The sequence below is a fragment of the Microcebus murinus genome, chromosome 24, assembly GCF_040939455.1.
Source record: "Microcebus murinus isolate Inina chromosome 24, M.murinus_Inina_mat1.0, whole genome shotgun sequence".
Classification (NCBI taxonomy): domain Eukaryota; kingdom Metazoa; phylum Chordata; class Mammalia; order Primates; family Cheirogaleidae; genus Microcebus; species Microcebus murinus.
In genome coordinates, this window is record NC_134127.1 from 5,534,848 (window position 1) to 5,552,027 (window position 17,180).

General features: G+C 39.7%; 1 protein-coding gene across 1 annotated transcript in view; it reads right to left on the bottom strand.

Annotated features, from left to right (window-relative positions):
* KCNU1 (potassium calcium-activated channel subfamily U member 1) overlaps nucleotides 1–17,180 on the bottom strand; it is a 126,667-nt gene that overhangs the window by 19,146 nt on the left and 90,341 nt on the right. Inside the window, 3 exon segments of the mRNA XM_075997122.1 lie at nucleotides 879–1,065; nucleotides 2,558–2,782; nucleotides 6,061–6,151. Coding sequence (XP_075853237.1) covers nucleotides 879–1,065; nucleotides 2,558–2,782; nucleotides 6,061–6,151 — 503 coding nt within the window.

Sequence of the window (17,180 nt, forward strand, 5' to 3'; positions counted from 1 at the left end):
TGGTTTACTTTTACTTCTTGAATTGAAGGTCTGTTTTACATACAGAAAATTCTTTAGTGATAGTGTTTCACTATGAGGTTGAGTGGATGGTAATATATAAAGACTACTATATAAATCTTTTCCCATTTTGAAGGAGAAAGAACATTGCAATTTTTTAGAGGGATTAAACATAGGCGCATTTTGGGTACAGTGAAATATGTGGCAGCTCCTTGGGAGTCCAGCTCACTAGCTCATTTGCTTCAATTCAGTAGGTATTTGTTAAGCATCTCCTAAGTGATAGTAATTGTACCGAACACTGAGAGGAATACAAAGGAGAAAAGACACAATCCTTATTCTGAATGGATCCTCACTTCTCTCTCACCATCATTTTCCAATTTGAAGTTGATGGAAGTTAATTTTTAAATCTCTGGAAGAGACCTTAATCTCCTAAAATTCAAATATTAAAAGCATCTTGAAAAGGAAAAGGGATTTAGAGTTCATTCTCTCAACCACAAAAGAATCATAATTTGAACATCTATAAGATCTAATGAGAACTGAATAATAATGCCTCCATCAATTACAATAACGTACGAGTTGCTATATTCACTGATATTTGATTAATAATAACAAAAATAATAGCACTTACAATTCTGTGATTTTTCCTCAAAATGGGAGAACAATGTTACATGCATTCTACTTAAAAGATGGATATTGTTTTTCCTCTGACTTATAATTCCAGAGGACCAAACTGTAGGCTATCCCTATCATAGAATTCTCAGAGTTGGAAGGGATCTTGCAGGACATCTGGCCCACCTATGTAACTAAAGTACTTCAGAGGGGAGTAGTCCTTCCTTATTCTACTATTTCTACCCTCTTTCTGCTGGGAATGTTGTTCTCACCTGCCATTGAAGGTGACTGGGAATGAGGGCCAGTCTGTAGTGATCCAATGTTCAGGGTGGCCATGATGGCCTCTGTATCTATCAGAATCTGGCTGCCTGATGCCTTGGGTGGGGGGGATAAGACAACACACATGGAACATTCTTCTACGTTGACTGCATGGAGGTCTCCGGCATAGAGTGCAGATCCCTGATGAGAGGAAAACAGATAGAGGAGAGACTTATCATATGGAGGGATTTGGCCTCATGGCTCATGGTGTGGCTTTTTGTGGATGATGCAATTTAAATCTATTAGATGACTCAAATGGAAGAAGAGAAACAGAGTCAGGAAAACAGTGGGGAGGAAAACATTCAGCAAAAGGAGAGAATATGGACCTAAAGGCAAAACTGGCATCCTCACAAGCTTGCTAGTTAGGAGCTGGCCCTATGTGTGCTCTCCAGATTAACCAGCAGAGTGGTAGTTGCTTCTCTCTTTGGTCAAGAAATGGGGATCTGATCTGATCCCACCTCCAGGCAGCTTAGAGGCCACTACTGGTAATTTCTAACATTAGCTGGATCTAGAGATTCTGGTCATTTTCTTTTCTTCCTTCCTTTGTATGACTGAAGCAAGAGGGAAGGCTCAGGGAACTTTATGGTGGCTTTTGTAAAAGAAGCAAATGCAATTTGCTCCTTGAGACAATTATTTTTGAAGTTTCAAAAATATATTCCTTACATATTGCTAGCATTATTTCATGAAAATTCAAATGGTTTGGTGTACTTCACAGTGCATATAATGGGCTTTTCATCCAGGAAAAGGCATAGAGTGAGATGAAGACCTACAAAAGTTCAGGGAAGATATAATTGTAACTGCAATACCACATCTGTATAGTTACATTTCTCAAAAAGGTAAACCAAATTCTTCCTCTTTGACTGAACATGGTAGCTGATGCCTCTAACTCCAACACTTTGAGAAGCTGAGGTGGGAGGAATGATTGAAGCTCAGAGTTTGAGACCAGCCTGGACAACATAGTAAGATATCATCTCTAAAAAAAAAAAAATTAGCCAGGTATGGTGGCATACACCTGTAGTCCTAGCTCCTCAGGAGGCTGAGGTAGGAGGATCACATGAGCCAAGAGTTTGAGGCTGTAGTGAGCTATGGTCATGCTATGGCACTCCAGTCTGGGCAAAAGGGCAAGCCCCATCTCTTAAAAAAAATTCTTCCTCTTCATACATCTATCAGGGACCATGTGGCATTATGTGATCCATATAAGATACCTCCAGAAAAGATGAAAAAATTATAATGCACAGACTGGTCATTATGAGCTTAAGTTTAGCTATTAAATTAAAATCAGACTCAGAAATGCAGGAAAACTCTTCTTTGTATGAAGACATAGTGTTTGAGCATAAACTCAAGTCACACAATGTCTGGATTAAATCCTAGTTTGCCACTTACCCATTGTGTAATCTTGGTCAAATTGCTTACTCTTTTTGTGCTTGAAGTTCACCATGTTTAATATCTACCCCATAACATTATTTTGATGATTAAATAAGTTAATATATGTAAAAACTATTTAGAACAGTTAGTTTCTGGTACCCAGTAAGCACTATATAATTGAAAGCTATTTGTAGCAGTAGTATTAATTCTAGTACTAATAGAACTGTTATCATTATAATTATTCACTATCCCCTTATGTGATACTTACAGGCAGAATGTATACCTGGGGAAAGTTCCGTAGAAATCGCCATTCTCTTTGCAGGTAATCCAGAGACCCAATGAACACAATGTCCTTCAGTTCCTGCCTGGTATAGTTGCTGGTTCTCAAGGGCATTACAAAGTTACGAAGCCCCAGCAGGGTTGAATGGGCATCTCCAAATATACATGCTACAATATGGTTCCGAAATTCACGTGTTGACTTTTCATTTCGTTTCTAAGGGTAAGCATTCCAGAGACTAGTCATTTTGATACATAAGATGAGAGTCTCTCAAAGTGAGCTCCCTCTCCTTATCCTCACCCCAGCTTATCTAGGTACATCCACAATAATATTTTCATAAGCTTAATAGAATTTTGCAAATTGCTTATAAAAATGTAAATTATGCATAAATTGTACAATTACACCTTCTTTGTTTTTGTGGAGTTCCTTCTTATTTCACTTTTTTTTGTAGGTTTCTATTAGCGTGAAGTGCATAAATTAAAGCTTAGATCAGCATCATTCCTCAGGATGTAAAATATTGAACCAAATGGGGAAAACATTTCTTGATTTTTATCATATGTTGTTAGCCTTGTATGTGCTATAGTAAGATTTGGTGAAAAACTAAGACATTTTAAATTCCATTGCTAAAGTTATATCATCTAGTGAGCCCTTAAAATTGCATCAGGTTGTATGACATGTTGCAGTATTCAGTTGTTTTTCATATACAGGTTTGAACCATATGAATTTGCCTTTTTATGGGTCAAAAATGACTAAATATTGGCAATTTCATATGATTAAACCTAATACACTGAACTGATTCAATAAACTCTCTCCTGAGTCAAGGAAGTTCATCATGCAAAGTGCACAAAAGAAATAGGAAGGTTATAAAAATTCCATTTGATCCCAAACATTTGAATACATATCATACTTTTATCAGCATTGCCAGTTATTAACATTTCCCCCAAATAGAAATCATAAGCAGTTACGTTGAAAACAAAATAATGTATATGACATATGTTTAGATTAGCTTTTCTACACATTCATAAAGACTCAAACAAATAATAAACATAAATTTAAGAAAATGATATTCCTGTAGGAAACTTATATTAAGCCTATCTGGTTTCTTTCAGGGAATGGGCTAGTGTCTCCTCTTATCACATTGGGGCACAATAGAAAAAGTACCAAACCTGGAGTCAGAAAATATGATTCTGTATTCTGGTTCTATTGTTAGATGTATAACTGAACAAATTACTCAACCCTTCTGATCCTCAATTTCTCTAAAATGGTAAAAATCAAAAATTTAATTTTGTTTTGAAAACTAAATAACGTATTGTAAGCAAATGTTACTTGGCTCTAACAACTGTTCAATTACTATTAATCAAATCTGGCTCTTATTAAATTCCTAGATTTTCAAAGGAAGACACTTAGAAGTTGGTAGAGTATAAGTTATATGTATTTAAATTTAAGCATGAGCATGTTCTATATCCCTACACACAAAAAGACTCAAAATATTTCAAATGGATATATCATTCTTCCTATGCCAGTCCTTTGCTGGGTTAAATGACATCTTCTATGAAATGGAAATTGGAAAAAAAATCTAACAGGATAAATAAGTATCCTCTGACATCTTGACAATTAGAGTTTACCACGTTAGCATATACTGGGAAATACTGTACTGTTCTTTCTAAGACAGAACTTTCTAATACTTCTACTGTCTGTCTTTATCTACCCGTGAAGAAAAATAAAGCTACATGTTTGGAGAGCCTTCCGAGAGAGGGATATGAATCTTAACCAAATCTGTTAAATAATTGTCTCTTGCTAATCCGATTAGTTTAAACTTGAGTAATGAAGCCTCTAACGGTATTTAATGGAACAAGCCTGAAGTCCAACAATTGCTTTTCTGAGTAGAACTAAACAATTAGAAACAAGATACATGGCAGAGTGCATTAATGGGCACAGCCAGGGAGGGAATTTCTCCAAGAAACGGTGGCACAGAACTGCCTCCCAATTAAGAAAGATGGCGGCTACTGGGGCAAGGGGAGCATGTGCCATTTGTTCAAAGTAATTAAACTGACCGCTTCCACTTAACCCTCCTGCAAATGAAACCAAGTTTTCAAGTTTTCACAAAACCAATATTGCAACCTGGATGTTTCTCTCCTAGGGACACACATTTCAAAATCCTTAGCTTTTCTAAAACTAGAAGACATTCTAAACTTAACAAAAGACTCCGTGGGTAGTCTGTACTATATTCCATATCAAGTATCATAAGGAAAATGTCTAAATGCGATCGAGTAAAACATCTGCTATTTCCATTCCTTGATGGTGGATGTCTCACTTTGCCACCAAATTCCCAACCTTTCTAAAGATCTGCCTCCCACTGAAAACATGTTTGGCTTCCTGCTCAACGGATGTTTATTTTGCATAGTTTAGAAGCAGACATAATTGCTAAAATGGTGAGTTTCAGCAACCCTTATAGTCTTCAGTTGTTATGATAGCTCTGACAGTTTTGTGCTTCTGATCAAATGATTGATCATGCTTTTTGCAAAAAATTGGAACATATTCTGTCAGGACACTGGCACTGGGCCACAGGGATGTTGTATGTGTGCGTGTGTGTGTGTGTATGCCTGTGTCTAGCAGAAAAAAAATGAACTAAACTACTTTCGGAAAGCAAGACAAGATATATATGATTATCAATTAGTAATAGATGAAAAATTATATAGGGCTCACATAGCATGCAAGCAATCATTTTTATTAGTTAAATTTATCAGCTACTGCTTGTAAGGCAAACCCATGAGATTATAATTGGGTTTCCAACTCCTGGAAATAAGAGTAAATGTAGATCCAGAAAGCAGGTGGCAGAGCCTGGATTAGGATGTGGGGCTTTTTATATCTTGGTTGCTGGCATTTCTGTGAGCCAAGTTAGTTTGTCTTTTCGAGATGGCACACAGAGACAAGGACTGCAACATCTACAAGGATTCACCAAGGTCGTACGGGCTGGGGGAGGAGGACATTTAGGGGGCGCATTTGTGGCTAATGTGTTAAATGTAAGTATGACCACCTTTAAGAGGAACTACTGTAGAAAATCCAAATTTCAAAACCAATAAATTAGGAAAATGCTTATTTTCTTTGGAACAAAGCAAAAACTGCAGAGTCCTTGTAAACAGGAGGCTTCCCTGGTGCATTTAAATTAATTAGATTTAGTAGCAAAACAGCAAATCTTCAGGAGAACATTTTTTCTGAATAACTGAGTCAGCTGTATTGTTAAAGGAGGGAGGGAATAACTGAAGACATAAGTGTTTTAAATCCCAGCATATTACTCACACACACTTTGCCAATGCCACATGTGTTACTCTGCTATTCACATAGCTGGGGAGGTATGTGGTTTTTTGGTTTTCTGTTTTTCCTAAATTCACAGTTTACAACGAGAAGAGACAGGTGCTTATGACTGACAGAAGAACAGCATTTACCCTAAGAGATGCCTTATCTTATTTGAGATTTCATGCAAGATCACCTACCAGAACTATCTTTTCCAAAGGGGTCGATTTGCACCAGTGAAACATGCCACTGCTATCGAGACTGTCAGTGTCTTGCTCATAGAGAAAAGTCCTAAATAGGGAGAAAGGAGAGTTAGTCTGAGAACATTTGGGGCTCCACGGTAACAAAGCCAAGGTATAAAACTCATTATAGCCTTGAGCCTAAAGTGGATAATAACATAATGAGAATGATCTCAGGTCTGTGAAACTGCAGAATAAATGTCCATGTCTGAAGAGTGCCAAGGGCTGGATGACCAGACTATATCTATCACAGCCGAAACACACTAAGCACTTTGGGCAAAAACCACATCAGGATGTCTTCTTTACCTTAGATTATATGCACCTTGAAGGTGGTTATTTCTGCTTTTAATTTTGCTGTTATCATGATGCTATTATGGCTTGGCAGAAATCACAAGCAGTGTTTAGGGCACCCAAATATAGACTTTAAAAGGCTGTGAGAGATTTAATCATGGGCGGAATCTCTCTCTTTAGCCTATTTTTCTCCTTTCTCCTTTACATATCCTTTTCCTCATGGGTCCCTGTGGAAACATTCTTATTAATCAAATACATTCTGCATTCTTTACAGCTTCTACCACTGACGTGCATTTTCCCAGACCTTGCTCTGATCTTCATCTAAGTCTTGGCAAAGCCCTCCGCGTGATCACCCCACACTGCACTCGGGCATAACGCTCCGTTTGTAATATACTCAATCACTGAAAGGGCTAGATGAGCTTTTGGAAAATCCCACTCACATCCTACAGAATGCATGTTTGCTTGTTATTGAACAGAGGCAACCTTTCGATGATAGAATCACAAAAAGTTTAGGGTTATAGAAAGACTGGTGCAAGTCAGGAGAATCTAGCCTCAGACTGCAGAGCCCCAAATCCCAGAGGCCTGATCCCACACAGGCTATTTTCTCACCCAGGCTATGTGGTTCACTCGGGGGAAAAGGTGCTCCTGCCTCCCTCGGCCACTCGGGGCCTCAGAGGGTCAGAGACTCCACCATCTTATGGCCGCAACACCTGGAACACGGATCCTTGGTTGTCAGGCAGAGGAAGAGAGAGGAACTGCCTTGGCCCAAAGTGGCACACGTGTCATTTCTCCTCACATACCCTTGGCCAGAACTAGTCACGTGTCTCTTGCTAACTTTAAGGGGGCCCGGAGAATATGGGAAGAAACTGAAATATCTGGTGAGCATTTCCGTCTCTGCTGGAGACGTTCCCGACTACCCTCCCTTATTTTACGGGTAAAAGTCAAAGATCTAAGAAACTGTAAAGCTGGCACTTGAATATGTTGCTGAGGTTGAGGTGACAAGTGTCAACATCATTGGCTCTTGGTTCCTTCTGCAGCGTAGGGACAGGTAGGTGGGGCCATGTGACTAGCTCTGTCCAGTGAAACTCGAGAAGTCCCCTAACCCCGCCCCCTTTTGGGTCTTCCGACTATCTCCTAACCAGCTCTAGAGAGGACCAGCCTGGGTCCACAAGCGGTTATGGACAGCAGGGTGGGCCCTTCCTGCCTGACCCATGTTGGATATGTCCTGTGTTGGATATGACCCATGTTGGATATGTCCTATGTTGGATATGACCCATGTAGCATATGACCTATGTTGGATATGTCCTGTGTTGGACATGACCCATGTTGGATATGTCCTATGTTGGATATGACCCATGTAGCACATGACCTGTGTTGGATATGTCCTATGTTGGATATGACCCATGTAGCACATGACTCATGTTGGACATGTCCTGTGTTGGACATGACCCATGTTGGGTATGTCCTGTGTTGGACATGACCCATGTAGCACATGACCCATGTTGGATATGTCCTGTGTTGGACATGACCCATGTAGCACATGGCCCATGTTGGATATGTCCTGTGTTAAACATGACCCATGTTGGATATGTACTATGTTGGATATGACCCATGTAGCACATGACCCATGTTCGATATGTCCTGTGTTGGATATGACCTGTGTTGGATATGTCCTATGTTGGACATTACCCATGTAGCACATGACCCATGTTGGATATGTCCCCATGAACAAGAAATAAACCGTCATGTTGCTGAGCCACTGAGATTCCATAGTTGTTGCCACAGCATTAAATTCAACCTATCCTAACACTAACACCTTTCCCAAAAAGCATGTTGCATGGCATATTAGTAATGGGAAAAGTCCCAAGAAAAGGTTTTCTGTGTTTAAATAAAGTTTGAGAAAATAGCATATGAAACGTTCTGAAAACAGCATATAAAATTTCTGCAATAAGGAAGCCATTTAAAAACTGTGCAATCCAGTGTTTCACATACTTACCTGACCACATAGACTTTCACTATTTACTTACATACTTATTTATTTTATTTATTTACTTATTTCAAAATACCTGTCACTATCCCCTGAAACACTCGGTGGGGACACACTGTACTTTGTCACACCTGGCAATAGGTAGCTCATGACAACACTCTCTCCCGTGCCATTTCACTCTACATCCTGGGAGAAATACAACCTATTGCTCTCTGTGCTGAAGGGTTAAGGGTTTTCCCTGTGAATTAATGCAGCTCATTATTCAACACCTTATGTCATAATTTTTCAGGCAAAAGGACTTACTCAAACTTGGACTGAAGTGTCAGACCTACAGAAATGGGATAGGGAGAGGACCTAGGCAGGGAAGCTGGGGTGGGGAAGGGGCACTGGAGAAGGGTTTGGGAAGGTGGAGAAGGTAGTTCCTAGTGATATTGGCCATGGCCTTGATGCAATCATTTATCTCCTGCACTTGAGAAGATGTTGTACTGTAAGCTGCAAGGTCAGCTTGACCGAAACGGGTTACCTTGTTCATTCAAATTGGCACAGCTTTTCATAATTTAAATATCCATAAGTCATGAGCCCCAACACCAAATTCCAAGATCCCCACGGCTCTCTTAACGGGACCAGACAGGACCATGGTGCTGGCTATATGTCAAGCTTGTTAAAGGGACTCACCAGGGAGCATACTTACTACCTGAGTCTGGTTTCAATTTTTATCAGGATTTGGAGAACCGGTTATAGTACTCATTTACAGAACCTTCTTTCTCTCCATGAGTAGCTTTCTGGACACTGTCCCTTTGATTTCTCAAAACATATTTACATAAAGTACCCAAGCTGGTGGAGACTATCTCTCAGGGACACTTTGAAAACAATTTAGAAATGGCTATCTTACCTTTGGAGAGGTGGCTTCCTGCTCTCTGCTCTCGGCACTCAAGTCTATGGCTACTGCTACTATTCTCCTCTGGTCACTTTCGTCAGCTTCCCCCCACTTCCCTTCCTCCTCCACACCCATGATGGATGAAGAGTCCTTGGTCTGGTAATAAAACGCCCTTTTGGCAAAAGGAAGATGATCTTCTCCCAAGCACATTTTAACTTGACTCAGAATAGCAAATCAATCACTGCACATTTCTATCATAATAAAAGCATGATCTATGTACACAAGCTGTCACAGACAACATCTTTCTTCATTCCGATGTTATGGAAAACAGATACGCCTTAGAGGAAACACCTGTTGGAGACCCGCATAAAGGAAAAGGCTGGAGGACACCCACTTCATCATAAAGGCATCCATCTGGTGTCCTTGCCAAAGCAGAACCTAATGTGATTTAGATCACCATCCCTTAACTAAAGTTCCCTTCTGCCATATGCTTTGCAAATGACATGATCCTTGCAGAAATATACCTTCTAAAGAGACTAATAAATCATCTCCAAGAAAGCTCAGCACTAGCAGTCTTAGAACTTGGAAATAAGAAATAGAACATAAAGGAGGTGCCATGGGAGGAAAAGGTAGCCGTGGGGACAGCATCCAGGTCAAAACAGACATGTCACTCACTGACCAAGCTAGGGGCCCCGTAGGTGAGGGGGCTGTGGTGTAGTGGAGAGGCTGGCAAGAAATATGGCGGGAGTTGTCTGGGACGGCCTCCCGCAGGGCATGTTTGGGATGAGAGTGAGGTTGGTTCCCTGGTCACACAACATGCTTCGTACTGCCCAGGGAGTGCCACCGCCCTGGGAGCTTCCAGGAGGTCCTGGACCTTGAAATGTCCGCAGAGTCAGGTCTGTGGCTTCCACCTTTGGAAATCCATAGGTCAAGTGTGAGAGTGAAAATGGCTTCTGCAGCTAGTCCGCATGTAGCTGTGTGGAGCAACACGTGAAGGAAGCTCCGGCTTTCCTTGGCGATGATTGCCCTTCTTTGAGCTGCGTTGGTACGCGTGAAGCCACTGTCCTGTGAGTGCATGCTCGACCGTGTCCCAGCTCTGGAAGTCAGGCTCTTCCGTCCCTGCTTCCCAGAACGATTCTGAACAGAGCACTTATTCTCCCATGTTCAGAGCAACTTATCTCGTAGGAATCCTATCACTTAAAGGAAAATATAAATAAACGATCATGTACCTCTGGTTACCAGTGGTTGGCACCTGAAGACAAAGAGATCAAACCATTATAGGGAAACCACTTTTAACGTGGTAAATTAGGTTTCACAGTGCCAAGTTAGGAAGCATGGTTTCCAAGAATGTAAATCAGTTTTCATTATTTTCCCCAACTTGCAGAATTGACTCAGATTATTCTCGAAGATGATCTGCCAATGGATGTGATCTTCCACTGCTCACGATATCTGGTAGAAATTTCAAAAAGCCCCTACAGTTCCTTTCATTCTTTTATAGGCCTAATTTTCAGCTGTGTCAGGAAATCCTGGCTTATAATCATTTCATTTGAAATCTCCTTAAAACTCCACAGGTGGCTTGTAAATTCTTAGGAGAGCATTTTCTAGGCTGAATGCAAAGCAATATATATTTTGCTCAAAACCTGAGCTATGCAAGAATAACAAGTCTTATGAAGTTTCAGCATAGGGAGGAGGACCAGTTCCATGACGGAGTGTTGGAAGAAGAGAAGGAATGTGTCTGTGTGTCTAAGAGTTTCAATGACCTTCTTGGTTCAGTCTTTGAAAAATCCATTGGAACTATCTCTTGACAGTAATAGTTGAGTTCCCACAAAACATAGAGAAGCAAAACCTTGGTCCCAGGATGTTTCTGATGGTGCTGAAATTTTTGTATCTTGAAAGCTACAACTACCTTCTCTCCAATGACGTTGTATGTAGTGACAAGACTATGTAGTTCACACCTGACTTGGGAATATTCATCTATTGTCAATTCTGACCATCCCTTTTGTGTTATGGGGGAAAAAAGTCACCATTTGGGGAATGTAAGGGCCAGGTGTATAATCAGTGCTTTCCCGTCTATCCGACTCCAAGATCCCTCCTGGCCCTCCCCCCTACACACCTACACACGTACTACAGTCAAATATCAAAATCTGAGCCTAATCTATTATGGCCACATGATGATTTCATTCCATTAGAAGGCATTACATTTATCTTGGAAGGAAGTTTAAAGTTTAAAAATACGAATACTTTTGAGCAGTTCATTTCCCCGGGAACTGGTGCATGAACAAGCTGATAGGGATCCTGGGAGCTTCGAGAAACTTCCAGGACCAAGAAACTGGGGAAGAGTCTCAGGAAGGCCGAGGGCCACCCCACTGCCCTGCGAGAAAGGTCTCTGTGGCCCTTCCTTTCCCACAGGGAGCGGAAAGCATGATCCAGGCTCCGTGTCTTGTATGTAGCTTGGCCAGTGATCCATGCTTGTACTCTTTCACTGGGTAAACTGAGAGGAAACCTGGCAGGAAATCTCACGGGATATGACATACATTGACAGCAGCCTGGTTGCCTTCAAAGCACCAGGCCCCCGTGGGAGCCATCTGGAAAAAAAGTTAGGAAACTGGGAAGAGGGAAATAAATCTGGTGTCTACCAGTGAGGGATGATGGGCTGTTCTGGTTTGCTTGGGACTGGGGCTTCAGAGGAAATGAGACTCTCAGAGTTAAAACTCATCACTCTATTGCCCAAATGGGGTTACTTCTCCCTGCTAATTTGAAAAAACTCCCAGGAAGGGAGGAAGGGGGGGAAAAAAAGAATAAAACACTTGAAACACTATGCCCAGAAAACCTTCCACAGTGTGCAGAAAACTTTCCACATGTCTCTGTGTTTATAAACGAGTTTTGCTGATGTTTAATGGAAGAGAAGACAGCTGGGTGGCCACAGTCCTGAATATTTTAAGGCAACCAGGTTCTAGTGAATGTATTTCCCAACCTCCCTGGTTTCTCCTGATTCTTTGCCTAGGCGAAGTCTTCATGAAGTCATTGTGCAACTATACACTTTAATGGTAAAGACTGAAGGTATGATGAAAAACTATCTGTAAATGGTATTTTAAAAAGGAGGGGTATGATAAGTCAGGATGTCACTGTATTCAGTATAATCTTATTTCAGTATACATAGGGAATATAAACTGTGCTTTAAGGTAAACCAATCAGCTGTGAATGGAATGCTATGTTTGCCTTTAAATACTGCTTTACAGATGGGTTCTATCAAATTCATGGCCTCTGTTTTTAATGTTTACAATCTGAAATCCCCACAAAGATATTTTTTTCTATTTCCTTGCTTAGAAGATAGATCCAGGGTCAGAGTGGCCCCCAGCCCAGGTGAAGGCAAGAAAGAGGATGGTGTTTCTCTTAGATCAACCCACGTCTGAGTCCACGTTTGAGCATCTTTCTGTTGAGCTTTGCTCTGTTTCTGATGAGTAAAAACTGACAGCTTTTCTGCAGAGCCTTTTCTGTGAAAACACATGTGTAGGCATCTCAGAACATAAATTGTTACCAGACGGAAGATCAAGGAGAAAGATAAAAAGACAGTTTCTCTCTTTCTCACTCATTCCGCAGACAGACCTTCATTTAAAACCCTTTATATTTTATGGATATTGCATTTGGGATTTTCCACAATGTGAGGACAAATGAGACATGACCCAGAGCAGCAGGTACCTTTAATGAAGGCCAGACTCTGTGCCCTGGACCGAAGAAGTTGGAACTCAGGGCAAGTCTCTTCTCGCTTGAGAACAATTTCCCCAGCCAATCTTTTCAGCATAAGGTTATATTTTTAGGTGTTCTTTCCCACACTCCCTAACACTTTCTGAATATCCAATGGCACAGAAAACATATTGATATACATGGAAATTATTTTCCTCCATAGATAGCTTTGGGATACAGTTTTCTTTGTTCAAGGGACTCAGAACTGAACAGTCAAGTCACTAACTCTGATACTTTTCAATCCTACAGTACATTTCTGAAACAAATGCAAATGTCAGGCAAAAGACTTTTTTTTTTTTTTTCTATTGCTTTTTTGGTGGAGTGTGGACGTGGGGAGTAGGAAAATGAAATAATCTGGTAACTGCCTCCTCTTTTTTTACTGCATATTCCATTTTCCAATGGATTGAGCCCAGGTTGGAGATTAAAATGACTTAAATGCTTTCCTTATGCAATGGGATAAGAGGCTTGGCCTGGAAAAATTACTAAGAATATATCCTCCAAAATAAATTAGGAATGGAAACAACATTATCCATGAGAATGTTGCTGGTGCAAGTGTGCGCATGTGCTTGCATATGTGTGTGAGAGAGAGATACAGAAGAAGGGTGGGCATCAAATTGAACATACACACTCTACAGAAAAAATTAAAATAACTATGGAGTAAAGGTATATAGATACTGTGTGTTGTCCCCCCCCCCCCCTAGAAATAGGAAGGTATTTCCATAGGAAGTCATCTTCTCCACATTGCTTAGTTTATCTGAAATCCCTATGGCCGAATGTTGGAATGGAGACAACACAGTGTGCTGGTGATTATGGATTTTTGGAAACATGGGAAGGACCTAATGATGTGCTGAGGGCCACAGGTTTTTAAAATTTCCTCACATCTGGAAGTCATCACTGAGGGAAGCCTGTGGAATAAATAAGGGCATCCTGAGTGCTACAGCGCTTTACTTCGCACCGGGCGACCTGTCAAGAAGCAATGGAGATAATGGGGACGGAGGGGGCCGTTTGGGATCACCCGTGACACGGAGCCCTCCTGCCCGGTGTTACATGACGGCTGTTTCTAAAAAGTGGCAGGCCTTGATTAAAGATGAAAAGTTAGAATTAGGGGCCTCCAGTGGGAGGGAAAAGGTTGTGCGGATTGTGTTCTTTAACAAAAAAGCCTGGCTAGACTGCAGCTGTTACTGGCACGAAAGGTAAGAGTCAGGGTTTGTTTAGTTGGAAATGGAGGAGGAGGAGGAAACCAAGGGTGAGGCGGCCTTGGCAAGAAAAGGGCACCCTCACATGGACGCTGTCCGTCTGTGTTTTAGTTCTTTACATTAAAGGCGAAGGAGAACAAATTCTGTTCTGTTCGCCTCTAATTTGAAATTAGGTTACTGAAACTCATTAAGTCCTTGGCTTTCCTTGCGTACGACTCTATGGGTGACGCTCACTTCTGAATTCCTTGAAGCTGAGGCCTGTTGCATCAAGAAACATCTTATCCTAAAAGGGAAACATCTTATCCCTACAAAGGGAAATTTTGGGAGTCTTTTATTTTTCCTTTTCAATGTTTGCTTAGTTGCAGCCATTTGGGGGTGAGGAGGGGAGAGAGAGAGAGAGAGAGAATATGAATATGAATGATTCTATAAACTTTGTGGGAATTTTCCTACCATTTAAAAATCACCCCCTCCCCCAAAACATACACACATGCAACTCTGGGCAATGAAACTCCTTCTTACGTTTAACTTAAACGTCTGCACCATGGGTCCATTGCAACACGCTGATAAGTGAATTTTAATTGGGATATTTCTTGCTGTTGTCTCACAGCAGGGACAAGATCACCCCATGGTTCTACAGAAGTGCATGCGCCTCCCTTCTTTACTGCCCTTGTGGACCAAATGGAAGATTCAAAATTATACATTGTCAAGGTTTTCGGGTTAAGCGTCCTGGCTTTTACAGAACAGAATAAATTGGTATCTGTATAAAACTATCTTAATACAAATAAAAATAATATTGCCTTTTCTGGCGATTGACTATTTGGCAAGAAAAATGCTTTCCTATCATCTTTTACTTTTCCATATCAAAATCTCCATGGAAATAGACTCCCAGTTGTGTCTGAGCTCTTGTTGGTCTGTGTGAGAGTAAAGAAACTGCAGGTCCTGTGAGGTCTTTTTCCGACCTCTTCCATTTGACTGTCTCAGGTGAACTGACCCCATTTCATTTAGGAATCTGTGGCAAAAGTCTAACAATAACTATAGCAAATTTCAGGTGTCATAATGATCATCTTATTCTAATCTTTGATTCCTTTACTTCTATAATTTATTATTTTTTGGTTTCAGTGGAAACTTGAGATTATATAATTGAGTTAATTGCTCTTTATAAAGTATCCCTTATTGACTTTTCACAGCTCTTCAACCTTTTAATCTAAATTCAAAACTTTTAATAGTAATTTGGGATGGAGATTATTGTCTTTGTCAAATTATCATAAAGGTAACTTTATTATTTCCAAACATACAATGTGATACTGATCAACTTAACTATCTAGAACAGGGCAAACAACGTTTTTCTTCATTGAAGACCTGGATAGTAAATATTTTATGTTTTGCAGACCAAGAGGCTGAATTTATATTATATATGTAGTCATATAATAAGATAGAAATAAATTTTCACAAATTTTACTGATAATATTCAAAATATAATAATAATAATAGCTTAGTACATTTTTAAAATGATGGTTCTACTAGGTAAAAGAAAGGAATTTTAAAGGTATTTTTTAATTGGCATTCATAGTATTCTCTATCATCAAAATCAATTGCAAATGTTCATATGTTAATGCTGACCTGTGATAAGATTTCACATATTTCATCTTTGAAAATGTCTTTTCACACAGATAGGTACTGCCAAGTACTGAGAGTGCTCCATGAGCATACAATTCTAATTGGGCATATTTATCATCTCAAAGACATTTATAGAACTCAGTTAGATCCTTCTATTGATATTTGCCTTTTAGCATGTCCTTATATTGCAGATTAATCACTTGCAATGGAGGTTTAGGTAGACACTTTTTAATTGAATAGTTAAATAATCTTTGAAATATAAAAATTTATTTTGTACTTGCATCCAGGTCCAAAAGATGCTACTTGAACTGAGATTAGAAAATGAATCCACTGAAAATTTATGAGGAAATAGTGCTCTCATTTCAAATAGGAACTGAAGGCTAAGGCAGAGATGTAAACTACCGGAGTGTTGAAGGAATTCCCCAACGTGTACACAGAGCTTCTTGGCAAAGCCAAGGAGACTTACTGGTTCAAGGCACTTAAGGAAATCTCAGTGCAATCATTAGGTGACCATAAAACTGAGTGAGTGGAAATTTAAGTGTCAACACACAACGAAGAATATGGATTTCAGAGAATTCTTTTGGAAAAGTTACTAAATAAACAAATGGCAGGGACAACATAGCAACAGCAAACTCAGAGGTGAAAGAGGAAAACAATTTCCAGACTTGCCACATTATATTGTTAAAAACATCTAGCTTTCCACAAGAAATTATGAGACACAAAGACAAAGAAAGTATGAGCCATACACAGGAAAAATGGCAATCAGCAGGCATTGTCCCTGAGGAAGCACAGGCATTGGACTTAATAGGCAAATGTTTTAAAGCAGCTATTATAAATATATTTTAAAACTTAAGGAAACTATACTTAAAGAACTATAGAAAACTATGAGAATAATATTTCACCAAATACAGAATATCAATGAAGAGATAGAATATAAGAAAGAACCAAGTGAAAATTCTGGAGTTAAATATTAATAGTATGATAGCTAAAAAGAAAATTTTAATAGAGGGGCTTAACAACAGATCTGAGTTGACAGAGAAAAGAATCAATGAATTGGAATATAGGTCAATTGAGATTATCCAGTCTGAGGAACAAAAAGAAAAACATATTGAAGAAATATGAACAGAGTATCAGAAAACTGTGGGACATCATCAAATATTCCAAATACATATAAAGTTCTAGAAGGAGAGGAGCGAGAAAGAGAGAGAGGAAGAAAGAATATTAAATTAATAATGACAAAAAAACCTAAATTTGACAAAAACTTTAATCTACATGTCTAAGAAGCTCAACAATCTTTAAGTATTCTCAAAGGGATTCATAGCTGGATACATCATAATTAAACTTTTGTAGGCCAAAGAAAAATAGAAAA